Source organism: Lissotriton vulgaris, chromosome 5 (assembly GCF_964263255.1).
Source record: "Lissotriton vulgaris chromosome 5, aLisVul1.2, whole genome shotgun sequence".
In the NCBI taxonomy this organism is placed as follows: Eukaryota; Metazoa; Chordata; class Amphibia; order Caudata; family Salamandridae; genus Lissotriton; species Lissotriton vulgaris.
In genome coordinates, this window is record NC_141693.1 from 1,365,879,632 (window position 1) to 1,365,906,487 (window position 26,856).

Consider the following 26,856-nt stretch of genomic DNA (forward strand, 5'->3'; position numbering starts at 1 on the left):
GGCTCAATGGCGCCATTTTGAAGGAGCACTTGGATTCCTTATCGTAACAGATGGAGGTATTGTTGTTGAGGTGGTGTATGCAGGAGGGTAGTGTTGTCAGAGTTCTACACAGAAGCAGTGCTTAACTATGCAAAGCACTCAATTGTCTGATGCGATTTTCTGACTGTGAAGGCTGAAATCTTGCAGCATTTCCCCAAAAGGCGTTGTGTGATTTGGGAGGAGGATAGGGGGGGTAGTTTGTAAAGGGAGGAGGTTGGAAGTTACTGTTTTGTAACTGAGGCCCCTTACAGGAGCCTCCCTTGCCTCTACCACTACTGAAAAGGAGCCCCTTGTGATGGATGTCTGCAGGGCACCCTTAACATTGGTGGTTTCTTCATCATTTGGTCAACCTGCAGACAAAAGAGGAGTTAGTGTTGGAAGGGCAAGTTGTGCAAAGGTAGGTTGTGCAAATGCAGGTGTACTTCTGATTTAAAACAAGAAATACAAAGTCTGGCATGGCATCTTATAAGAATGCTAGTACCGATTCTATGGGCCGCAGTGTCTTCGGCACCTAGGGCACAGTGGATATTGTTGTTTGAAATAATTTTCCCCTTTGTCACACCTCTGGCTATATTCCACAGGGAGATGCTTGAGGTGGTATTGCTTCTAGTCAGAATACTCTCTATCGTACCGGGAGAACAAACAACTAGAGTTTGTGATCTTTCAGTGAGTAGATGCCTGCACAGCTACCCTCTTTACTGCCACATTTATCGTTTCCTCACCTTATTTGGAGGAAAAGCTTTTTCTGTGGCCTGCGCGCTTGCGCACACTATGTACAATGACGATATCAGGTTGTAGCTGAACAAAAATGAAGGAAGGATCGTTGGGAGAGGGCTTTTATTTCTAGTCAACCCGTGGGGTGACTACCCTAGCTTTGACAGGCTGTGGTGGTCTTATGTATACCTGTATGCATCAGGTGGAATTGGAGTGTGCGCTGTTTTAGATAGCATCGTAAACAGGAAGTCATGGTCTTTCTGGACAAACACATCCACTTTATGGTAAGTTGCTCCCACCTTGGATTAGGGTGATGGCCAGGCTGGAAACAGATCAGGATGTGTAACCGGGGGGGAGGGGGGGGGGGGGGGGTTCGAATCGTTCCACACGCTGCTCATATGTGAAGTATTATATTGTGTATCAAAACAGAATGAGAGAAACAAGAGAGTAGAGAACGCTAGAAGGGACAGAAAAACCTAAGTTAATACAACTACGCACTGAGCAATGGAGAAGAGGTGAACATGAGGCTCTAAAGAGGAAAAAGTTAGAGATGGGAGAGAATGTATAGATGAGTATTTTATAAATCGTCTTTCCATATAGAAATAAACAAAACCGTTACAACAAAAACACAGACTGTTATAACGAAATAAACATATGCACTAATGATATGGTCTAGAATTGTGGAAGTGGCACAGCAGGCTGGACAAAGTACACCTAAACCAGAGTACAGAAAATTTACCCATTTTATTGATGCATTGCAATGGCTCTACATTTTGCCATAGGATATAGAAAATACATAAAATACAAGCTACTTTGTAAAACCAAAGACAAACATTGAATCCAAAGATAAAGTATGTTTTCACAATGGACCCTTTTCCCATATAGTTAGTATTCAATTTTAAATATCTTTTATTCCTTGTTTTGTTAAATTGATTATTTTACATACCCCTTAAGTACATTTTGTAATACAAACACCGATCAGTAATCCCCAGAAACTACCTGTTTAAAACTGCTTGTAAAAATAAAAGCACAACCATAAAAATAAAAATGTTAGTTTTCACACAGTAAGTAGCATATCAAATAACATTTATTAAACTAAGAGGTTCATTGCAATATCAATGATTTCAAGCTGAAACAGAATACTAACATTACATATAATGTACTGCTTGCTACACGTAGTGATATACATTTCAAGCTGAATCTGAAATCACACATTATATAAGGTTTAGCAACAAACAACAACATAGACATGCGGCACCATTCATGACTCTAAAAACAAATAAGTGCAGGACTGTCCTAATCAATTGTTTCCGAATTAAATTAATTGGTTCAGCTGATTTATTTTTTTATCTAATTGATGGGTACTCTGAGCATTCCTGTAAATCTTAGGTGTCAGTTTCATCACATATTGTGATCTGCCTCAGGCTTCTTTGAGCGGACAGTCACTTTATTTAAAACAACTGCTAATCACAAATTAAAACAAACTGACTCATGAGGGGGAAACAAGCAAATTCTGACTGTAAAGCCAACAAAAAAAATAGTTTTTTTGTTATTGCCACATTGTGAAATAGGATTAAATTAGAGGAGTCCAAAGTAATCGGCTACAAATTAGGATCTTATTGCCCAGAAAATCCACAGCGGAAATCACAGTGCACAATCGGTACAGTATGTCTCTTCAGTAAAGGCTAAACAACATCCTGCAGTTTTGTACTGCAATTACCTCTATAGTAGGAGGATCTCACTTTATAATAATTTTAAAAAAATAGCAGATAACTTACTACTGTACAATAAACTACACATTTGTTGTTGCACATATCTTGTCCTAAACATTTCAAGACTAGTAGTAGTAGATTACAAGTTCAAGTGACTATGTGTGACTGAAATTGAAGCTTTTGTGACTTCAGCTAATACTAATAGGAAAGGTAAACTTTATGGAACCAATATCCAGTTATTGAAGCAACACTAGTGACCCATTTGTTATGCTCTTTTGGGCAGGCTCACTTTAAGAGCAAAAGCGCTAAATGTTCTTATGCACAACCAGCACTGTGTTAAGAGATTATGAAAAGTATGCGCTGAAAGTCTGCACCAACTATACCTGTTGAAAAAATAAGTCGCCAAAATTTGCCTAGCTTTTAAGCAGAAATATGAGACGCACTGCTACATCTTGTTCAATAAAATGGAGTTAGAGAACCCTAAAAAAAACAACTAAAAAATAAACTATGTCTCCAACTCCAAGTCGAATACTTTATTGCAACCCATCAAACTGATATATTGAACAAAGATGTACAATTGCGAAGAGTTGTACCGTAACTAACTGAGCAGAAAGACTTTGAACAAAGGGGAAAAATATAGATAACAGGACCTGGCAGAACACAAAGTAAAGTCAACACCCAGTTATTGCTTAGCATGCTGGTTAGGTGTCAAATGGCCAAAGTACTAAAAGCAGGTTTCTTAAAGGGAGGTTTTTTCTGTTAAATAGGTGACAAACTACTTCAAAATTTTTTCATGGTTGTACTACTGACCTGAAATTCTAATGGCAAATTACCATGGAAATGCGCAGACATTGACAATTACCCAGTTTCTCTCCGAACCTCAGTAAAGTACATACTCCAACATCAATGGGTGACGAACACAATGGCCGGATGGAAACATTTAGCAAGGTAAAAGTGTAAGCCAGAACAGATTTTTCTGCCTGCAGTTTCAAAAATATATCTTAAGTGGAACCATTAAGGTTTTTGAAGAGATCATTAGGATAAAATATAAACATGTTAGAAGTATGCAGTGCAAAAATATACAAAAGGTGTTTTGACAGCTTCTACTTTGTTTCACGTTCCCCTAATTCAAGTAAAGGTCAAAACTAAATTGATATTTAAAAAAATAAAACATTTTTACAGAAACATTTTCATTAAGCTAAGATTTAAAAAAAGAATTTGGGAAGAACCATATTTATTAGTATGTTGATGAAATAGTCCAGAAAAGGAAACTAACACTATTGATTTAGACTGCATTTGTGCATATCAATGCTAATTTTGAAAAAACGAAATGCCACCAAAACAAGATTCACCATCCACCCTAACAATTGCTCACTCCTTCAATTAACTGCCCCACCCAAGACCTTCAAAGAATGCTCAAATTCCTCCATCATTAGAGCTAAATAATACCAGAAATGTGGTTGATGATAACTTGCATGAAACTGAACACACTGCACTACATGATACAATATAGAACAACATACAGGTGGAGGACTGTAGAGAACAGAGTCGGTTTTCAGGTCAAACAAGGTTTTTACTCATGGAATCTTCACTATCAACATCTACTCAAACTATCCAACGACAATCATCTCTAATGGTATTGCCAAGATTGAAGGGTTATAGTAAACAACATAAAATACTGGTGGATCAATCCAAATACATTTTAAAAGAAAAATAGCAGGTATCAACATCTATTTCCGCAAAGATGTACGACTAAAGTTTAAAACAATTATTTATCAGCTCACACTGGAAAAGGCATTCTGACCAATTTGTTTAATAGTACAATGTGAGTCGTCCTACAAATATTGTACTGGGCATTCTTTGGTATAAATATCCCCATCACTTTATCTGCAATATTTTATTTAACAAAGAATGTCTTAATTACAATGGAAAACATAAGCATGCACGCAGAAAATTAATCTAAAAACAAAAAAGCTTAAACAATCACAACTGAAATCAAATAAACTTGCAATGCTTTGAATAAACTTGTAATGCATTGCTCCAACTATCTAACAGTATATGTGCCATTTTAAGAAACAGCGTTTGCAAACATTGCTTAACTGTGAACAAAAAGTTTACTTTTTATGTTGGATTTAAAAGCAAGAACAATTTATCTATGCAACATACTGCCGTTTTAATTGTGATGATATACATATGTTTTTATATATATTTATATGTATACTTTGTGATTTGAGTCTATTAAAAAGGGGCTTGCTGGTCCATTGTAAGGCAAGCTCACTGTAAACTCTAGGAACACTACACTAGCATTTAAGGCATTACAATAAGGGACATACATCAAACAATTCATCATACATACCTGTGCAAAACAAATCAGAAGTTACCCTTTTAGATCATATGAAAAGGAGTCTTGTCCATTTTATGACTCCACTTTCACATCAGTGCTACAGTGATAAAGATCTAACAACTGCATTATTTCACAAACATTCCAACAAACTTATTTTGGTTTAAAAACATGGTGGATATATAAACTCCATCCCCAGAAACAATTAGAAACTAGGCAAACTCAAAGTACAGAGGTTCAAGTATAGTCACTACAACAGTTGGATTACAAAGAACAAAAGTTTTGGGTTAATGAATTGTTACTTGTTACATTTATTTCTGATCGATATGTACATATTTCATTATGTAAAATATTAAAACACAACATTACAAAATCTCTAAAACAGTTTGATATTCAGTAATAAATGTGAAAATTGTTATCGTTTGCATTTCCTGCATGCACTGTAAACTTCAAATGTATCTTAAAGGATTTTCTGTCTGCCATTTTTAGTACTGGAAGTTTTCATCTTAGTAACAAGCGGAATTGCCTTTAAGAAGTACACAAATGAAGTTTTAGGCTGCACACAAACATTATCAGTTCAGTTTCTTGCAAGTTTAGGAACCCCAATATATGCCAAGGAGTGAAGGAAACAGAAGGGCCCTGTGCTTTTACTGGATAGGAACCTCCTTTCAAGGAAACCCTGTTTTAGTAAAAGCAGTCATTTGTATACGAGACCAGACGCAAGGAAGGAAGTACACTCAATTGGTTTGTGCATGTATACATATTTTTCAGAATGAAATGGATTTAAAAAAAATGTCTGATCACTGTTGGAACAAACCACACCATTGCCCGACTAATAGACAAGACCACAAATTTACCTTAGACATCAATTCTCCTCCCATGGCCACTTTGAAGTCACATTTAGTTAACATCACTACTACTGGTTTAGAAAAATGGATTGATATACTTGGTCTACTAAGTTGCCAGGAACTATCGAATGGTAAGCAAGCATCTGGTACACTGTAACACAAGCCATTTAAATAATTGGATGTACATTTAAAGGCAATGTAATAGCCAATTCTAAAAGAGGGGAATTCTACACTTCAGTAGAACAATTTAACAGCAGGTTCATAATCAACTTAGTATTCTACTTTTGGTGAAGGATACTACTTTGAAAACATGACTACCAACTACAGACCTGCTTTGAAAGGATGGTAGCTAATACAAGCAGCGTTGTTATAATCAAATAATCCATGCTTATATTTTCATGTACTTACAATTTACCAACGGTTACATTTCTACAGCTTATTTACTAGAAAAAGGTTCTGCTGTTTTCTGCTACTGTATATTTCACAAACATGATACAGCAGCATCAAGAAACCTACCTACGAGCTACTTCCGCATCAACCACATTTGCATGTAGGACGTAGCAGAGGAGTAAACATGGAACGCACAGCACTTCTCACAATGGAACATAAAACTACAGAGTGTGCCATATTAGCTTTAACAAGGACATAGTAAACACCTTTGGTTACAGATCACATCATACCTTCACACCTCCCACTAACAGTTCTCACTAGCCTGGACAACTTGCTCCCCCTTATGGTCTCAATAGCAGACATGTGAAAGGGCATTTTGGACAGTTAATCTACTGACAAAACGATTTCTAAAAAGAATGCATTTACTTTGTTTTATGTAAAGAGAATAAGCACACAAGACCCAACTGTTTCCGTACTTTTATGATGACACAATCCACTTTAAAACACTTAACAGTAAAAACCTTGAGCAGAATCGAGGATATAATGGTACTAATGTGTACAATTAGTGATCAATATTAATGAAAACAGGTCACAAAATGGAAATAATGTTGCAGAATGGTCTAAAAAAATGTTTAAATGCCTTTTTTATACAGAAAAAAGCAACTCATCTATGTTACCATGGTGAATCAAAAAGTTAAAATAATTTTTAAAAGAAAGTAAGCCTACAAAACGCAAACTGAGAAAGAGACCGCTAAATTTGTAATGTAATAACGGCAGTGCTCTTTTGCTGCAGATCGTTTGCTAAAGAAGCTAAAAACAGTAGCTTAAAATCATCTACAGTAAGTAATAAAACAATTTAAAATCAAACAGGGACTAAAACCTTATAAACAATGCTTAATCTACATAATATATAATCAATAGCTTCATTCTGAATCTCTATAGAGCGGGTGAGGGTGATGTTTTAGTTTCTGGACGACAAAATCAATATTGCGCAATCATATACAAAGTAGAAAACCTCACTTTGTGAGATTATAGATGCAGTACATACGTTGCAATGAGTCCATAAAGTCATCACTTTTTTCTTGCTGCACGCAGGCCTGCTACATAATGTCTTTCAAACTAAGAGTGAGCACCTGAAACTTCTGCCAGTCACTACAAATATGAATATTGATTGATGTTTGTTGGACTTAAAGGATATCCAGTGTAGATCGCTGATCCTCGTGAAGCACCAATATAGGACTGAGTTGCAAACTGGTGTGTATACTGAGCTGGAGCAACATTTGCTGATGTGAGCAGGCTGGGTCCGACACTGACAGGGACTTGGTGCACAAGGGTACTGGGATGGGCATACGTTGTATGTCTAGAAGACCCCTGAGGGGAAAAGAGATGTGCAATAGAAGTTGTAGACCCCAGGGCTGCAGCTGTGGTGGGTGCATAGGTATACATGTGGGGCTGGCTTGCAAGATGCGTAGCTGCAGTGGCTGCAAGGTGGGGGTGTATACTTGAATGCATTTGTCCACTGTGCTGGAAAGTGAAAGGCGCCTGAGAAATTGTCGATGGAAGAGGTGCAACGTAAGCTTGTTGTCTACGTGGACCAGGATTCATGCTTCTCTCCTGTGAAGCCATCACTGCGGACTGCTGGCTCTAGAAGATGCAAAAAGGAAAATTAGAAGTGAAGTGGAAAGAAACGTGGTATAAACTGGTTTAAATGCTAAGCATTTTAACATTCAGCACACACAGCCACATCACGTAACAGTTTACTTACACACAGAGGGTGATGGAATATACCTGTCAAGAAAAACTATCAACCAGCACATCTGGTTTTTATATGTGTTTAAACATAGCTTCTGCAATGCCATATGATCACCTCAGAGTGTTGAGAAAGTCAAAGATAAAGAGGAAAGTAGGTATAGGTTATAAATGAGGATGTTCAATAGTTGAGAATGCACTGGCAAAGCAAACTGGGTGAGTCATGAGCACTTCATATGGCAAGCTTAACGTGGAAGTCTGAGAAAGAAGGCTTCAAAAGGGAGGAGCATTGTAGGCTGGTGTAGGTAAGTGCCCCTTTTTGCATGGTTGCCCCCACTTTTTGCCAAACTATTTATGTACTTTGTCAACCAGGTACACCGGGCCCATGTTCTTTACCCCAAACTGTACAGTTGCAAAACCCAATTGGCAACTCTCTGGCCACATGTAAGTCCCTTTTAAAAGGTACCATAGGTACCAAGGGCACTGTGACCAGGGAAGGCATCTAAGGGCTGCAGGACTGATTGTGCCATCCTTAGAGGTCTAGTACCTTTACACACACTGCCATTGCACGCTGCGTCTTTAGGTGCCGAAAAAGTAAAGAGTCGACATTGCACACATCCATGTATGCCATGCATATAATACACTGCCAGCGCATAGATGAGCCACTCCTCTAGCTGTGTGCACTAAACCATTGGTGAGAGTACAGGTGCATGAGCCCTGTACCCCTACAGTGTCTAAGTCAATTCTTAGATATTGTAAGTGCAGTAATGCCATGAAGAGTATATGGTGCTGGGAGCTTGTCATTACTAACTCCACAGCACCATAATGACTTTACTGAAAACTGGGAAGTTTGGTATCAACCTTTTCAGCACATTAAACCCACACTGATGCCAGTGTGGGATTTTATGAACAATGCGCTAAGAGGGCAATTTTAGAGATGCCCCCTAAAAACAGACCTAAGTCTAGTGTCCTGGCTGAGTGGCTGCTTGCCAACTGCCACCACCCGACATGTTTCTGGATCCCTGGGTTGAGAGCCTGCTGCTCTTGGGGTCCTGAAACAAAGCACATCCTAGGACGAGGTGCCAAGCCTCCTCCCCAAGGATGGGCAGGGTGAACAAAGGGGAACCTTTTTGAGCTACCCCAGCCATTTGCTATTCCCAGCAACTGGCCCCCACCGGTTCGGACCCCCACTTTGGGCCGGAGAATAGGCAGGAAAACCAAGTTAGGAGGAGAGGTGTGCCCACCTTTGCCAACCCCACCCCTCAGGTGGGGGAGGCGAAGAAAAACTCAGTCCGTGCCATCATGCAGATGAGGGCACCAGCCAACCAGAGTGAGGATTATGCCCCCTCCCACTGGAGGGGGCATAACAGGGGGTTGTACCCACCCAAAGGAAGGGATCCATTGGTGTCGACCTGAACCTACCTGCAACTCCACTAAATCTAGTATTGAGGGGCTATGTTAGGGGCAATCCCGAACCTTGCCTTCTCAGACAAGAAGAGAGAAGAGAGAAGAAGGACCGAAGAAGCAGTACTGAAAGAAGAAAGAGCAGGACAACAACTGATTGGCCCCAGCCCTACCGGCCTGTCTCAACTTCAAACCTGCTCCAGCTAAACTTTGGATGTGTCCTGCAGCCAGTAGCCCCCAAGAACCCGGAGGACCTGCCCTGCCTTCCCAAACCAAGACTTTGTCTCCGTGAGCACTGGATTTGCTCACCAACAGACTCTGGCTTCGGCCAAATGCGCGAGTTTGAACCACTCTGCACCAAACGCCCATGGCCCGAGTTTGAGTGGCCCAACACCACAAGGAGGTCTCCCCAGAGATCCTGACCTGGGATCTGGTGATCCCTGACCTGCCTCAAATCCCCAACTGATGCCTGTCGCCCCTTTCTGGAGGATCCCCCAACTGGAGCCAGTAAGAATAACCAGACACCTTAAACCACCCCTGCACCAGACGTCCCACGGCCTTGAGTGGTCCAACCGACTGTGTCCCAGCATCCCAACTTAGCTCTCCAACCGGTGGTCGGCTCCAGAAGATATTCGTCCCCGAGCCTGCAGTGTTTGTTACAACAGGAGAATCCCCATTGAAATCAACAGGGCACCCTACGTTAAACGAGCATCCTGCACCCGACAGCTCCTGTGTGGCTGTGGGTGCACCTTGTGTGCTAAATTGTGGAGAAGTGTGGCTCAGGGGTTAGAGGCGGCAGACCCGGAAGCTGAGATCGGCCCTGGACCAGGGTTCAATTCCCCGCCTCGGCGGGTCTTGGGCTCAAAAATTCCACGGACTCGATAATTCTCGGTCCGGTGCCTTCTCGACTCACGGGTTCACACTCTGCGACTCTGGGCAATAGCTTGCTTAATCTCCACAACGGCCCCTCGTGGCGGGATGCCTGGCTTTCACCTTGTGGATACCCTTCTGGGGTTATCTCACAGGGGAATACCAGGACGGGATCCCTAAGCAAGCGCCGGGAAACCCTTTGTGGGTAGCTGTGCGCTATATAAGCTCAAATACATTTACATTTACATATACATAAATCGGATCCCCCTTTGCCCGGAGCCTAACATGAGGAACTTTGCTCCCACAATCAGCAGTATAAACAAATGATTGCTTTAGGGCCCTAAAGCAGTCATTTGTTTATACTGCTGTTTTTGCGCTGTTCTGGTTTTTAAATGGAAAGAGGTCCGTCACTCATTAAAGTTTACTGTGAGTCCTCTATTCCCTTTTAATGTCACTATCTCTTTACACCTTCACTCTTTGCACTGCACCTTTTTCCAATTGCTGATCCCACGCATGGTCGGCTAGTGACTGCGGGCGTGACCCCAGTCCTGACAGGCGGTCCTGGTTGTAGTCTCAATTGATCTAGAGACACACCAGCCTAGTCCTGTCGATGACCACATGAGAAAACTACATCACCAACAAGATTTTGATGGTAATGCATCTCTGGATATTGGATTTCACCTAAAGTTGCTGGTGGTTCCATGCGTTGGTTTACTATACTCTATATAAATAGACCATTCAATTATCGCACAGATATTCTGCTGTTCAACACTATATATGGCTTTAGACACACCTTTTGTCTTGTTGATAGACCCCCAGGTTTCTTGTATTTAGATATTGTAATAGGGGAAATGACCTGGGCCGGTCTTTAAATTCCCTTAGACCCTCCAACCCCCGTTTTTGTTTTTAAATCACACTGATTAACAAAAGTACATTAAAAAGTAATCCAAGAAATAACATGTACAGTGATCTACAAAGTAACTGAAAAGTAATTTTGACTGTTGACAAACCTGTAAATCAACCAACTGCATTTTAACCTGCAATTAACTGTAATTCACTGCATAAATCCTGCTAAGTATTATTTTACTTACCTGCACCCAGCCTGGCCTGGTTCCAGAAATAAAATAATTGAAGAATATTTTTATACAAACAAATTTGGTCTGAGTTCAGTCTTTGAGTGTGACACATCATTTCTTGCCTGAGTGTGTACAACAAATGCTTAACACTACCCTCTGATAAAGCCTTACTGCTTGACCACACTAAGACAAATAGAGAGTAAGATATTATCTACTTTTACCTCTGCCTATCTTTGGGGTTCCAATGGACTCGGTGCACAATATACCTTACTTTGGTGTAGTATATACAGAGCCAGCTTCCTACAGCTGGTCAACAGGTTTTGGAAGGCTGATGGTGGAACAGGAATTAAGTGGTATGGTGAAGCGGAGGTGCACCATCCCACTGGTTTATTAGTTATTGAACAGGAGTCTAAAGTTGATACTCTATCTACCACCAGTCTGGAGATTTTATGGCTTGAAAGAGGTGGACTGTATGGGAAAGAAATACAACAAGTTCCCTTTTCCTTTTTTGTTGAAAATTGAGGACTGTTTGTCTTCGAGGTAAATTTGATTCAAGGTAGTTAACAAAAAAGGGCTTTTAAGGTTTCAAACAGATTAACAAATTTACATATTTGCAGTGTTGAGGTATTTCAATTATAAACATCAGGAATCAAAGAAAACAATGGGAGTGGAAAACCAAGAGTATAAGTTGTATCTCTTTTTAATTTGTTAATTATTACATGTATTCAAGTTAAAAACATCAAATTTATTCATAAAAAACATTACATATAAAAAAAACAGTTCATGAAGAAAAAAGATTGTATGTCGACGCGGCGTTTCGGTGATAAAGGTATCACCTTCTTCAGGACACTTTTCATTAATAAACAGTCAAGTTTTGCTGCTAGTAGTTCGCTTCAATCAATCAGCGAGATAGACTTTTGCAGTTTATTTTGCGTTTTCATTAAAATTTCTGTAGTTTACAATGATTTCCTTATTATGACTGGTTGTTAAAAACCTCTTCTTTTTGTAGGACAACGCTATTTTTTTGGTCCAGTTGATGGAGTAAGTCCTCTTCCATAGAGGGATGCAGCGGAGCATAAAAGGTAGGTAGGGTGATTAACTGGCCTAAGAGAAAGTAAATGGCAACTTTCTGTAGCAAGGAAGCTCTAGTGCGAAGAACCAGCTTTTCTGGGATGATGGTTGTGTACAGAGGCTTAGATGACAAGATCTAAAACTCAATGACACTCCGGGCAGATGTTATCACCACTATGAGAGACGTCTTAAAGGTAAGGAGTCTGAGAGGACAGATAAGCAGATCAAAGGGAGCGCACATCAGGTAAGTCACTGGGCAATCCAATTGGATTTGGAAATGCCCAGTGTCGCCGGTCTGGATCACTCTTGGGAGAATACCCGTTTGGAATAAGGCACAGAAGAATATTAGCTTTTTTGAGATTCTACGTTGAAAAGATAGAACTAATTTGTGTATCCAGGCCTGATAAGGGTTTACATTATCGAAATGAAGAATTTATTGAACCTTTGAAGATAAAACTAGCCTCCTTTCCACTGGGTCGAGTGTTTCTTTTTTGAGATGTTCACACTTTAATTGGGAGGCAGGAGGCAGCTGCTGTACAGTACAGATCGGCATGGATTCTACTCTTATACAGTTATTGTTCTTGGAGCCCTGAGGATGTCCGTTGCCGGACGAAACGCGTTGGCTGTATTGTGATCTGTATACTTTTGGATTAATTTGGAACCTTTGATTCTGATGAAACGCTGTCGCCATCATTTGATGAACTTGACTTCAATAAAGAACTTTGGGAATCAACAATTTTGAAACCGCAAAAATTATTGAGTAACACGACGCTCCTTCAGCTGTAATAGTGACTTTCTGGATTGTTTGGGGTCCTAACGGTAGATCCCTTGTGGTTGAGCGTACGGACTTTGTGAATTGGTGGACAATTACTAATATATACATTTATTTCTCGGTGCTTATCCTTTCACCTATACCGTTTTCTTATATTGCACTTGAGGGGAGCTGTAAAGGCCAAAAGGGAGCATGGAGCACTGAAAATGTTCGTGGCCCACTATGAACTGCAGGTAACGCCTACAGCCAGGCAGGACGAGAATGTTGAAACATGCATCCTGCAAGTTCAACAGCACCATCCAGTCTCCCGGTCCTGGGCAGACAGGACTTGAGCGAGTGTGAGCATTCTGAATTTCTATTTCTAGAGAAGAAATTGAGAAGGCACAGTTCTAGGATAGGACAAAGGCCTCTGTCATTTTTGGGCACCAGAAAGTAGCAGAATAACAACCCTAACCTACTTCTGGCATCAGTACCCCTTCTATGGCTCCCTTTGCCAGGAGAGTTGTCACTTCCTGGTGGAGTAAGGAGAAAGGGTCCTCTGTCAGCCTAACGCAAGTTGGTGGCATGGTTGGAGGGGTAGTCACAAAGGGGACAGAGTAGCCCCTTCGGAGAAGATGAATAACCCAGCGGTTTGATGTTCTTGACCTACAGTGGTGCAGGTGACGGTGTATCCTGTATCCCACTGGTTGTCCATGATGGTTGGGGGTAAACTAAAGAGTGTGGAGGCTGCAGCTGCCTGGGGGGAGGGGTTTGTAGTGGTGGACTGGGCCCACCTCTGGCTGTCCTACCAACAGGTACAGCGTCCACAGCCATGCAGAGGCGGGGGAGCCTGAATGCCATGGTGGTTGGACGGGTAAGGATGTGGCTGGAAGCCCCTTCCTTGGCTACAAAAAAACAAAAGGCGGACTGGGGTTGGCGGGGGCCATGGAAAGGTCCAATGACCTGGCCGTAGCCCTGCTTTCCTTGAAGCACTCCAGTGCTCAGTACGCCTTGCCTCCCAAGAGACAGGGGCCATCAAAGGGCATGCACATAAGCAAGGCTTAAACATGTCCTGAAAATCCTGTTGTTCTCAAGCCAGGCTTGGCACCGTAATGCCACCGACAAATGAACTGCTCTGCCTAGCGAGTCGGTCGTGTCCAGCCTACATCTATTCAAGAACTTGGATGCATATCTCTTGTCTGCCATAGCTTGGGAGAGTATGGCCTGGGCGTCCCCTGGGATCATGGGCAGCACGTGCGCAATCAAATTCCAAAGTGCATTGGAATAACAGCCCAAAAGGCACGCTGTGTTCCTGGACCACTGTTCCAGGCAGGTGAAAGATCACATTTTCTTGCATAAGGTGTCCAGCCTCAGATTTCTCATCCAGTGAGGTGGTATGGAATGAGCCAGGCTTTACATAGGCTTTGGAGGCTTGAACCACCAATCTCTACAGAGTAGGGTGTTGCGTGAGAAAACTGGAGTCCCCTGGGGTGGGGCGATGGCAGGCAATTGTCCCGTTCACTGAAGTCCCTATGCTGGGCTTATACCTGGTCCCAAGCAGGAAGTCCACAAGGGGTACTACAAGGGAGAAGCGGTTCTGAGGGAGTCACTCAACTCTCCCCACCCCCTCCACTTCTTACCACCATAGCAAAAGAAGCTCCCCCTTCATAGCCACCGTAGGAGGAGAGACCATGCCAGTATCTGGGGAGGTGTCCATTCATGGTACGTCAGTTGTCGCAGGTCTTTGTTTTGTGGTCACGCATGAAGCACCAGATGCAAAGATGATGTGGGTCCGTCATTGACATTGGTCAGTGACAAGCGAGTAGAGAGGTGTGGCTCACTGGTTAGAGGCGGCAGACCCGGAGGCTGAGAACGGCCCGGGACCAGGGTTCGATTCCCGACGCGGCAGGGTTGAGGACCAGGGTCAGCGGACTGATAATTCTCTCCTCGGTGCCCACTTTGGGCAGTGATCACACTCGGTAACTCTGGGCATTAAGCTTGCCTCATCTCTACAACGGCCCCCCACAGACGCCAGGGATGCCTGGCTTCACCTTGGAGATACCCAGCATGGGACCATCTCACAGGGAAAGCCAGGACGGGTTCCCCAGCGGTCCATCGCGCCAGGATACTCCGGTAGTAATTGAGCGCGCTATAAAACACCTTACATTTACATTTACATTTACATTTACATTTACAAGCGCTGCAGGGCTTTAAGTCAGCTTTTTTGGTGGACTTCCTTGTCATACCAGGAGATCAGTTCTCAAAAGACTTTGACGAAAGGTCGAAAAAGGGTCAGTCAAAAAGTGACTTGAGGTAACTTTCTACACTGACTGGTGTGCAAAGAAAAGAACTGACATCAGCGCGCTGGGAGTCGCCTTCCCCCCCACTGTGTATGTTATTTCCGATGTAGATGCTGCAACCATCGCCACGCTGAGCCGAAAGATACCACCAACTGGTGTGCAGCAGTACTGCTCACAAAAGATTTCAGTCTGATGCATGGGGATAATTCTAAAATAAGTAATCTACGGCTAGAAGTCGTGATCAAATTTGTTAGCTTTTAAGTCTTCTCTCCCTCTCTTTTTTCATTGTTGGACGTTGTCAAGTCATCAACCATTTGGTCTCTAGTTTATCTTCTAATTACTTCATATGTATGCCCTGGAAACTCTTCGATGCAGTTTCCATCTATAGGAAATCTCCTCCCCCCAATGTCCAGGTTTTTCTTACTATAGCTTGCTTTTGCACCTCACCTGGGACAGTGGGCGGGTTGCATGTGAACCCAGAATATTCTTCAAGCTGCAAAACCACTCCTATTAGTAAGTAACCTTTTGGAATTGCAGCATGGATCTTTTCTGTATACACTTCCTGTGGATTGATTTTGTAGCAGCATCTTCTCTCAAGAGGATAGAATTCCTAGAGTGTACATTTGCAAACAAATGTTTTAACACTCTGTCCCACCTGAGCTTCCTTATTGGCTTGGATGCCCATACAGTAATATTTTGTGAAAGTGTGTAGGGAAGACCGTGTGGTTGCCATGCCAACATCATTTAATTATATATTTCCTAGGTAGGAAAGGGTTGCTTCCTTTTTCTTTGTTGAGTGGGTTCTTGTACTCTTCCAATGTTATGGCTGCTGTTTGGTGCCAGTCTTTAATTGTTCGGACTATCCATCTTGCAAGAATTGCCTTTGTAACTCAAGTGCCTTTGCTTACTAGTGCAACGGAGGCGAAAAATTAATCCTATGTCCTGAGTGGTTTTATCATTTGCAAGTAATACATAATTGCCCATATAGCATATGTAGGGTTTCCTCAGTCTGTGTCTTTGGTTGTTGGGAGAAAGCAGGTGAATGTATCACTTGGTTAACATGAAACTATGATGCCACTTTTGATTTAAACTGTGAGTTTTCTCTCATCACTACTTTATCCTTCAATCAATCAGCATTTGTGGAGAGCGGCACTTTCACCCCAGGGGTATCTGGGAGCTGGGGTGTGAGGTCTTCATCGTGGCAGCTGCCCCTGCAACAGGTCGTGAAGAGACGGTGGGAAGAAACAAGCAGAAAAGGCAAAACAGAGCAAGAAACGAGCAGCAGAGGCACAAACGGAGGACAGAAAAACTGGCAGAAAAGGCAAAACAGAAGGCAGGAAATATTTGCATAAAAAGACGGCAGAAAGACAGGCAGGAAAGGCAAAACAGCAGAAGAAGGCAAAAAAGAGGGCAGAAAAACAAGAAAATAAGGCAAAACAGAAGGCATGAAAATGTGCAGAAAAGGCAAAATGGAGGGCACAGAAACTAGCAGAAATGGCAAAAGAGGGCAGAAAAACAAGCAGGAAAAGCATAACAGAGGAAGACGTGACGCCTAGAACTAACGAGAAGGCGTCCGTTTCTCAAAGCAAGCTAGGAATCCGCCCGGCAAGGATTTTAAGAGAGAACTGCATCGTCGGAGATTGGTTTAGTGTCCCTCGGCCCGCGTTCCTGCCCCATGTCTCTATTAAAGGGCATTTTCCATTGCATATACTCTGGGCACTCAGCCCTATTGAAGTCTGAGGCAGCGATATGAGTGCAGAGATAGCGTCTACGTCAAGGTTTCCTCTGGCCTACAGTCCTGATGAGGCCCAAATTAAATGGGCTGAAACGCGTCGACCACACATAAAAAGAAACCCTTATCTAGTAGAATTCATTGTGTAAAAAACATTTTGGGCAACACCGGTGTATAGTTTCATAGGGCTTAATGGTATATGCCCCAAAGGTGTTGATATATATGGGTTATCTTCAACGTGAACTGCGAACTGCATATTGTTTTGTTTTCTAAAAGATTTTATTCGCAACACCATTAGTATTTAAGCTCCAAGGATTCTGTGTTGTTCTTTGACATATAAATGTACTGTTAGTTTATGTGTATATATCTTCGTGTATGTTATTGTAAATGAATTTGTATTGTTTATACGTTGAAAAAACATGAAATAATAAGAGATATATAAAAAATTGGATGTATAATGATTAACATCGGATCCACAACCTGTGGTTTTTAAATAAAATAGTTGGTTGCTTTAAGAAGGATTTCTCATCAGTGGATTAACTAAAGTTTCCATTGAGTTTATTGTGAAAGACTGTTGTATCCATTCCACTGCATTATCTTCGCTTACGTCTGATTGGAGGACAGAGCTTAATCCCAGGGATTCCAGATAACATACTCTCCTTGGCCAGTCTGGGGGCCACCAGGAAGACTTGGGACCGGTCAGTCCTGATCTTCTTGAGGACTCGGGCAGGAGTGGTATCAAGGGAAAACTGATACCACTCCAGAAAGAATGTGCCCCAAAGCAAGAGACGCTTTGGAAGCTAAAACGCATAGAAGTGCTGATATTGCACATTCTCAGTGGTGGCGAACAAATTGGGCCAAGGTGATCACCATTCTCGAGAAAACTTGGGCACCTACGGGTGTAACTGACACTCGTGATGCACGGCTGAGGTTGTTTGCCCTGGCATTTAATGATCCTAATAGGTGGTTCACCACAAGGAAGATCCCTTGGTGGTTCAGCTATTTTCAGAAACATTAGGCCTCCTGGCACAGAATCTGTGATCCTACTTGACCCTGTTCGCTACCATACTACATGGCAGAGGTTTGGCTGTGAGCACCTGTACCAGCCTACCCTTGATGGATGGAAACAAGGCTTTCAACGCCAATCTGATGGCCCTGAGGTCCAGAATATGGATATGAAAGCAAGACTCTGCCAGAGACAAGAGGCCGCTGATCTCCACTTCTCTCAGATGGCCTCCCCAACCCATAAGTGATGCCGTGGTCACCACTGTCAGCTGTGGGTGGGGAAGGAAGAGGGGTCTGCAGCTCAACCAACTATGGTACAACAGCCACCACTGCAGATCTTTTGCAGTCTTCTCCGAAATCTGAATATGGTTGGAGAGGTCCCCTTGATATTGGGCCCTCTGGGACTTCAGATCCCACAGCAGAACTCGCATATACCACCTGGCATGCGACTCTGTCACAGCAGCCTCTAAGAAAACTTCACCAAATTCTAGGACCCAGGCTGAAAAAACAGATCATAGTCTGAATGTCCTGGACTCTCTTTCCAGGTGGAAAGGCACAAAACTGAACCGTGTCCAGTATGGCTCCAATGATCTTTCATCCCAGATCATCTCTCATCCTCTTTACAGCCACCCTCCCCCCACTTCTTCTCTTCTATTTTAAGACACTGCAAGCATTTTATTTAAGATAAGAGGGGACAGTTACATCTAATCAAATATAAGCCCTTATGTGTGCAGCACCCCTTATTATAACTGTTATTTGCTGGCCCCAATCTTTTAATGAGAGGGCCACTGCCTTATAAAAGTACTACCCCTGTTCCCTTTTATCTTTGTACATTTAAAACGTTCTCCCTGTTTTTACTTATCATGTATATCTGTGCAAAGTCGCCCAGGAAACGGGGCATGTTTTATGCTGTTTTACGCTGATTCAATATGTTGATGTTTATCACATGGTGGTAAGTTCCACCCTTTTACGATTTTAACAAATTAAATAAAAGTATTATATACCCGTGTCCAGTATGGCTCCAATGAAGGGGAGAGTTTGAGAAGGAATAAGGCGCAAAATTGCCATGTTGATAGAGAAGCCCAAAGGTAACAGGAGGTTTGCCATAGTCTGGAGGTAGTTGACAACTGCTTGGGGGAGCCAGTCTTCAACAGCCAGTCATCAAGGTAGAGAAAGACTGGCAGTCCTGACCTCCAAAAGTTTGCTGCCACTCCCACCATCACTTTAGAGAAGACTTAAGAGGAGTACGGCAAACTGAAAATGCTCCTGTCCTACCACGAACCGCAGGTAGGGTCTGTAGGACGAGTACATGGAAAAAGTGGTCATGCAGGTCCAACACCACCTTCCAGTCTCCATGGCAGAGGGAAGAGAAGACTTGGGTCAGTGTGAGCATTCTGAATTTTTCCTTCCGGAGGAAGGTGTTGAGAGGGCGAATGGCGACACTAGTGAGTACAGTAATCTCGAACCTGAACAGTACCGAACTTTCAACTTGGAGGAATCCTGGTGCGTAGTCTCCCCGTTCTTGGTGATGCAGAGCTTCACCTTACGGTCTCGTATGGCCTTCAGATTCATCGACGCACAGTCACTGCAGGCCTTAGAGTCGTGGCTCAAACACAAGCCAATCTGGTGAGGTGCTCTCACCGATGTTTGTGACAGTCCTTACACGGCCTACAATCTTTTGTTTTGGGAGGTGACACGACCCTTGAAAACTGTAAAACATTTTTCTGGTTGAGAAAAAGGTCTCCAAGATACAACAGGGGTCTCCGGATCCATGCATGGTGGCACATAGCACCAGTTGCGTTACATGAGGACACATTTTATTTTTGTGTTGTAGTTAGGCACAGAGAGATTAAGTGATTTGCCCAGAATCACAGGCTGTTCAGCGTCGTTTCCGAGACTCGAACCCAATTCCTCAGATTCGAGGTCGATCGCCCTAGCCATTTGGCCAACTCCTCTCCTCGACAGTTACAAGCTGTTCGGAGTCTCTTAATGCAGTTTTTCTATATAGGCACCTTGTATGGCATCCAATAAAAGTTAAGTGTTTTGCAAACCGCTGAGCTGAATGCCATGCTAAGGATTTACAAACCTCTTGCAGAACTATATTTCCCATAAATGTTGCTGATTTTTCACGGGGCGAGCTTTTGGCATACCTGTTGTTGCTCAATTAGAAAACACATACTTTGTTAAGCTTGCTTTAAAGATTCATGGATTGAGCTGCCTGTCCAAACAATGCAAAAAAACAAGGTTCTAATGGCAGCTGCCCTACTAATGCAACCCTGTAATGCCATTCCAACACCCAGCATACATAATCCATTCAGAATCCTTTTGTAGCATCTGGAAGGTCACTCTTAGTTCAATTATTGGTTAATTTGGAATTGAGATTTTCCTAACCGGATGCCTGTATGTGACTTGCAAAGGAGAGAGTGCAAGGACTATGAGGAGAGGAACCAACACCAAGTCAGTTATTTCTTACTCTGTCTTCATGCTCTACCTCTTTCCCAACTGGTGGCAACACAAACTTACTGCCGTAATGGGAAGTGTAGAAAATGAGCATGTGCCTCACTAAAATATGCAACACTTTCTAGTTGAAAAGGAGGGACAGAGTGGTGGCCTTGTTCTTGGAGGCTTACAGCAATATGTTTAACCTTTTTATATTTTGTGTGTTAGGGAGTCACATTCCTTGCTAAACCCAGAGCTGCTGGCAAACAAGGAAATATCACAAAGAAATAGAATGCTGAAATGAAGGGCAGAGCAGAAATTGGGGATTGAGGAGTGAAAATCAGTGTATTATATGAAAGGTGATAAAGATTGAACAGCAAGAACAATAGCTAATGCAGGGGATGGATAATGGGAAAGGAGATGCCCCTTATTGCTGAGTGTAGTAGGAACAAACAGAACGGCGGACTCCAGTGTACCTTCTTTTACACTTACTGGGGAGGACAGGGTTAAGAAATTGGCCTGTTTCTCTTTTGAACCATTTTGATACTGCTTTTAGATGTCAAAGTAAAAGATCCCAAGATTAGCCTCAAAGCAAAATGAAAGAAAATAAATCAAACAATAGAAATGCTATGGCACTTTAGAACTGAGGCACGGTTAGCAGGGAGTTAGAATGAACAATGCAAGCTAGATAAATGAACCTAGATGCTTCCAGGAGGCTCATTCTTAGCCAGGGAATAACACGTCTTTAAGCCCAGGACTATCCATCTGGCCAAGGTCCACTTCTGAACTATCCTTGTTGTTTTAGCACAGTTACAAAACAAATACAAAACAAAAATGAAATGAAATGGTTACATACCAGTTGGAGTAGTTTTGCCGCTTGAAGGGTTTCTAGATTAATATGCAGCGCATTATTCCACCATTTAGTGTTTGGGTCAGGAATGCGATCTTTTTGTTTTGGGCATCATGAATGTCAATCATTTGGCTGTAGGTCCCACCTTGATGTTGTCAGATGTGCCTCCTAGAATCCTCAGTATGTGGTAGCCATCTTTAGATTTTTTTTTTTACTCCTCTCCGTTGCAAAGTCTCTCATCCCCGTTGGAATGGTGAGTCACATGTGAATCCAGAAACTCTTCAAGCTACTCCCTCTGGGAAGTAACCATTTTGTTACGCAGCATGAATCTTTTCTGGATTCACAATGACTTTTTAGTGATTTATATATCCTCATCAGAGGTTAGGCTACAATGAGCTTGTATTTGCAAACAGGTGCTTTTGAACTCTGTACCAACTTGTGCTTCTCTGTTTGCTTGGGTGTCCACACAGTAGTGTTTGGTAAAGGTGTGTACACATGACCATGAGGCTGCCTTACAGATATCCTCTATGAAGATACTGTCAATGGATGCAAGGGTTGTTCCCTTCTCAGGGCACTTTTAGCCTTTCTTCCAAGGCAACTTCTGCTGTGTGTGGCATCTCTGTATTGTCTGTAGTATCCATCTTGCTATGGTTTTGCCATACATACAGGTGTCTCTTTGGAAGTGTATTGCTGAAGGAGGCAAATAATTGGTTCCCGTTTCTGATTGCCCTTGGGAGGTATATTAGCGCTTTATCTTTCTCCAGGGGTGGGCCACTGAATGTGGGCACTTTGACTCTCTTTCTTTCAGTGGCCATAATAATAAAGTCTCCCGCTGCATCACCCCATATGTAGCGAAGGGTCTTTGGAAGACTAATTAAAAAAATTTTAAACTCTTGGTTTATGGCCTTGCAGGCTACTGGTTCTCGGAAAGCTTCCAAACCCTGGTCTAGAATTTAGGGCAGCATCAAGGTGTATTGGTTCTTGACCTGACAGGGTAGGAGAGTTTCCAGAAGAAAGTAAGTCTATGCCTTCTCTTCCTACAGCTGGCCCCATACTTGTCCACTGTCCTCTTCAATGCAAATAATACATACATGGTAACGTCATCAGGGGGATTGCCCCGGAGGGTAGGAGTCGGCTCGCTCCTCCGGTAAGTCATTGCCAAGGTCTTGCGCCACTGGTCGTCTACACTGTTTGTGTCCTGGAATATTCCCTGGGCCCCCAGGCCTTCTTCTTTGAAGAACATCCCCTGCTCTTCTTCTTTGGCTCCAGTGTGTGTGTGTGTGTGGGGGGGGGGGGGGGGGGGGGTGGCTTGAGCTCAACCTTCTCTGCCTCTTCCACATTCAGCTTTCCTGATGGCTTTGATGGGATCCAAAATGTTTGAAGGAATGCATCCTAAACCTCTTTTTCTGCAGTATCGCCACCATTTCACCTTCAAAGTGTATTTTCTTCCACTCAACTTCAAGCACCCTCTCTTCAGTGTAGATTCTGGTAGGAAACCCTCTTCTTCAGAGCCAGGGCTCTGACGGCTGTTGATTCCTTCATCCTCTCACTGTTGATTGTCCTTAAAAGTCAAGAGTTTCTCAGAGGGACTTTTTCCACTAGGTGTCCCTCTGTCGGGACAAGTGGGTCTCCTTGCATTTTTACTTTCCTTCAGCCGATGGATCGTTTAGAGCGGAGGCAGTCTTGTGGGATTTGGAGTCCAACCGCTTTAGTTTGGCTCCCTGCTTGGTTTTTGGATGTTACACAAGGGTGTTTTCAGGGTTCTCACACGTGTTTTTTTCAGTGGTAACTCTGGCTCTGTTTAGACAACCTCTTCTCAGTCAAATACCTCATCCTACGCCATATCAGTGCTCAAGATGTCCTTTTCTTCGCTCCACAGCCCAAGTTCACTTAGCGCTTAGCTGTCCCTCTTCCGAGCCTGCAGACATGCGTAGTGGGTCTACCTCTGCTTTGCCCTAATTCTTTAGGCTGACAATTGGGTAGAATCTAAAAGGGTGTTCTCCATTTCTCTTGACCATTCCTGCCTCTGCCCATACATTCTGGGATCACCAACTTGGTCTGTTTACTTTACAGTGCTCTTCTGTGTTTTACATTTTTTCCCTCTTCTCTCTCTTCAGGTGTTCTTTGTAGTGTATTTTTCCTTTGCTGTGCTCAACAATTTGTCAAACTTCTCGCTCTTCTTTTTCAGCGTACGCAAAGCTTCCACTGATGATTCAAGACCCAACGGTGGAAAAAATAATCTGAAATGGTAACCACCTTAAGGTGGTTCAGTGGCAAACGCTTAACACCATAAGGTGATGGACCTAGTACCAAATGGAATACCCCCCTCCCCCCCCAAAAAAGGGGGGGGGGAGCGCTAGGAAAAGTCCACCCACTAGATACCGGAATAATGCATACCATGTGAACCCAGAATAGATTTGTGCTGTAAAAAACATTCTGCCCCACTACTGGCTGCAAATGACCAAAGACGACGTAATGAGCGATGTAACTGCAAATTTGGGTTGAGGAATGAGACAATTTGAACTCCAATCATACAGACATTGTAAGGGGAGGGAATGGGGGGGGTGGGGTCAGCACTTTCAGCACAAGTGTTGAGCAAATGGTCAGTGCTGACTGGAGGCCAGGCAGGGGCCTAAAGTGATCAGTTTGCACCAGTGTAGAGGCTGCTCGCAGAAGCCCAACTGGTGAGCTTGATCAGTCCATTGCATCTAAAAGTGCTGCAAAGGTACCCAGAATATGATGCTACATGGCCTCTTTGAAACCATCAACCCTCTACATGCTGTTGGGGTTATGAAAGACCAGGAAGCTTGAAGCGTGTCGGGCCACGTTAAACATGGTCTTTGAGCTGGATGACTGGGCCGAATCTGGAATCTATCTCAATTCAATGGAACATACCATACTTACGGAGTAGTGCCTGGGAGGTGGGCTTACATTAATTAGTAGCGGACTCTAAGAAAACACCCTACATCAGTGGTTCCCAAACTTTTGACTCCTGCGGACCCCCATTGAGTCACCACTGGTAGCCGGGGACCCCCACGCAATTTTTAGGATTTAAAATTCAAACATTAAAACAGTAATTCGAAAAAAATAAACACGTGTGCGCACACAAAACAAATACTCGAATTAGTAAGTATTTTTGGGGCATAAGTGCGTAATTTGTGCAGGTGCTTTCGGGTGCTGAGCACCGGCACCCTTTTCTCAGGGTCAGATCTATTGAATTTTTCTCCCATGCACAGGCAGCAATGTGCACAGGCCTCGACGAAGGGAAGTGAATCCTCATGGCCACGAGGTAATCACGTATCTTTTCCTGCATCGCATGCAGCCCAGGGACCGGAGGGTATGGGGTCGGATGCAACGCCTGCGGCTCCAGTGGAGCCGCGCGGGTGGTGTCATCCAAATCCTCAGCAGCGTCGCGTGACCGGCGAGAGGAGTCAGAAGAGCGATGTCGCCTCTTCAACTTTGGCCCGACTTACCGGAGTGCGAGGACTTGGGAGCCCGACGAACGGTGTGGGCTCCGGCTCTGCGACCGGTCCCTCGACTTCCTCCTCGACCGAGAGCGGCACGGAGCCGACTGCCGGATCTTGAGGAGCTTACGGGACTGCTCCCGCCTAGCTTTCAAAGTCAAGGCCCGGAAGTCGGGGCACGACTTGTCGTCGTGGTCGGCCCTGAGGCAGTTGAGACACCGGTGGTGGGGGTCGGTCACCGACATCAGGAGGTGAAAGGCGTCGCACAGCTTGAATTCAGGCATCCCTACCAGCACCAGGAGTCTATATCGACTCGAAAAGAATAGCCAAAAAAGCCAAAAAGTTAGTCAAAAAATGATTAGGGTACTAGCCCTTCCCGGATCTGCGCTTGCTGGCGCGGAAAAAAGAAGAGCTGACGTCAGCGCACGAGGGCGGCGTCTAAGTACTCCGATGACGTCATCCCGGCGAACACAACGCCGACGACGGACACAACGCCGCAGACGATGCGTACCGACGCGCAAGGGTACTGCTGACGAAAAATCGTTCGATACACTCTGACACCTGGGGATATTCTAAGGTAAGGAATCTAACACTAACCTGTTTCTTTCAGATCCAATCTTTGGGTTAAGGATGTACACAAAATAAACACTATTCTCCATTGTGACTGGGGTACCTCTTCTATGTCCACCCTGTTTATTGAAGACGTTCCTTTGAATACAAGTAATTGAACTGGTCTCTTCTTGGCTGTGTGTTCATAATGTATATCCTATAATTATGCACAATATCTGATAATGATATTAGATGGACACATTGGTCTGAGGTAATTTCCTCCTACCAGTAAGGAAATAAACTTGAGTCTTCCACGGATAGGCATTTTGTGGTCAGGAGACCGGCTGGGGTTAAGGAGAGATTGGGATGGGCATACAGCAAATTAACTCTGCCATGATATGATGCCCTCTTGATCTTGATTTCCTGTTACATGAAAGTACTTATGATGATGAGGGTTCTTATTTACTGACGGTCGCCCTACCATGTGTCTTCTGAAGAAGGGTCTATGTTGCGATCAACCCGCTAAGAATTTTTTTTTTCACTGTATGTTTTTTACATTTTCTCCAGAACCTCATGGATTTTGGGCCCATAGAGAGGTTGTTGCCAAATGCATGTTCAAAAGGAGCATCTGCACCTGTTCTCTGAACATCTAACTACATATGCCATACTTATCTGTATAAAAAAAGGCGAATAATCATTGGTTAACATGTATTGTCCACTATATCTAATGCACAGCAGATTCTACCATTCAAAATTATTTTCACCTCTACAGTTCTTTCTTGTGATGTTCTAATACAATCTGAAATAGGTCTTCTATCTCAATTCAATGGAACATACCATACTTACGGAGTAGTGCCTGGGAGGTGGGCTTACATTAATTAGTAGCAGACTCTGAGATTACCCTACATCAGTGGTTCCCAAACTTTTGACTCCTGCGGACCCTCATTGAGCCACCACTGGTAGCCGGGGACCCCCACGCAATTTGTAAGATTTAAAATTCAAACATTAAAACAGTAATTCGAAAAAAATAAACAGGTGTGCGCACACAAAACAAATACTCAAATTAGTAAGTATTTTAGGGCATAAGTGCATAATTTGTGCAGGTGCTTTCAGGTGCTGAGCACAGGCACCCTTTTCTCAGGGTCAGATCTATTGAATTTTTCTCCCATGCACAGCCAGCAATGTGCACAGGCCATTAAAATGCCCCAGCCTCGAGTGAGGCTTGTGCAGCTGTACGCTCAGATTTGGTGCATGCTGCTAGTACATTCCTCTGTTTCCAATCATTGACACCACTTATGAGGAGGTATGTCTCTTGTAGTCTCATTTTAGGGAGCATTTAGACACCTTGTGAATAATTAAGGAGTTAGGCTTTAAGTGGCTGTAACTATAAATTTGGTCCTGATGTGCAGTCATCTAGTTGCATTCCACCGACGGAGCAAATAATTTTCTTTTTTTTATTATTCCTTTTTTTGGTAAATTGCACCTAGTCGACTTAGAAAATTCTAATGCATGGAAGCTATGGATTTGTCTTTCACACACAAGGTAATTACTG

The 26,856-nt window shown here is 43.1% G+C and overlaps 1 protein-coding gene across 12 annotated transcripts in view; it reads right to left on the reverse strand.

Moving 5' to 3' along the window:
- Positions 1–1,478: 1,478 nt before the first annotated feature.
- The window catches only part of HIPK1 (homeodomain interacting protein kinase 1), a 733,600-nt gene continuing 708,222 nt past the window's right edge, over positions 1,479–26,856 (reverse strand). For all 12 annotated transcript variants that reach the window (XM_086923314.1, XM_086923313.1, XM_086923309.1 and 9 more), the window contains one exon: positions 1,479–7,688. In XM_086923314.1, the coding sequence (XP_086779440.1) occupies positions 7,197–7,688 (492 nt within the window). In that variant the 3' untranslated portion in view covers positions 1,479–7,196. The remainder of the gene's footprint in view (positions 7,689–26,856) is intronic.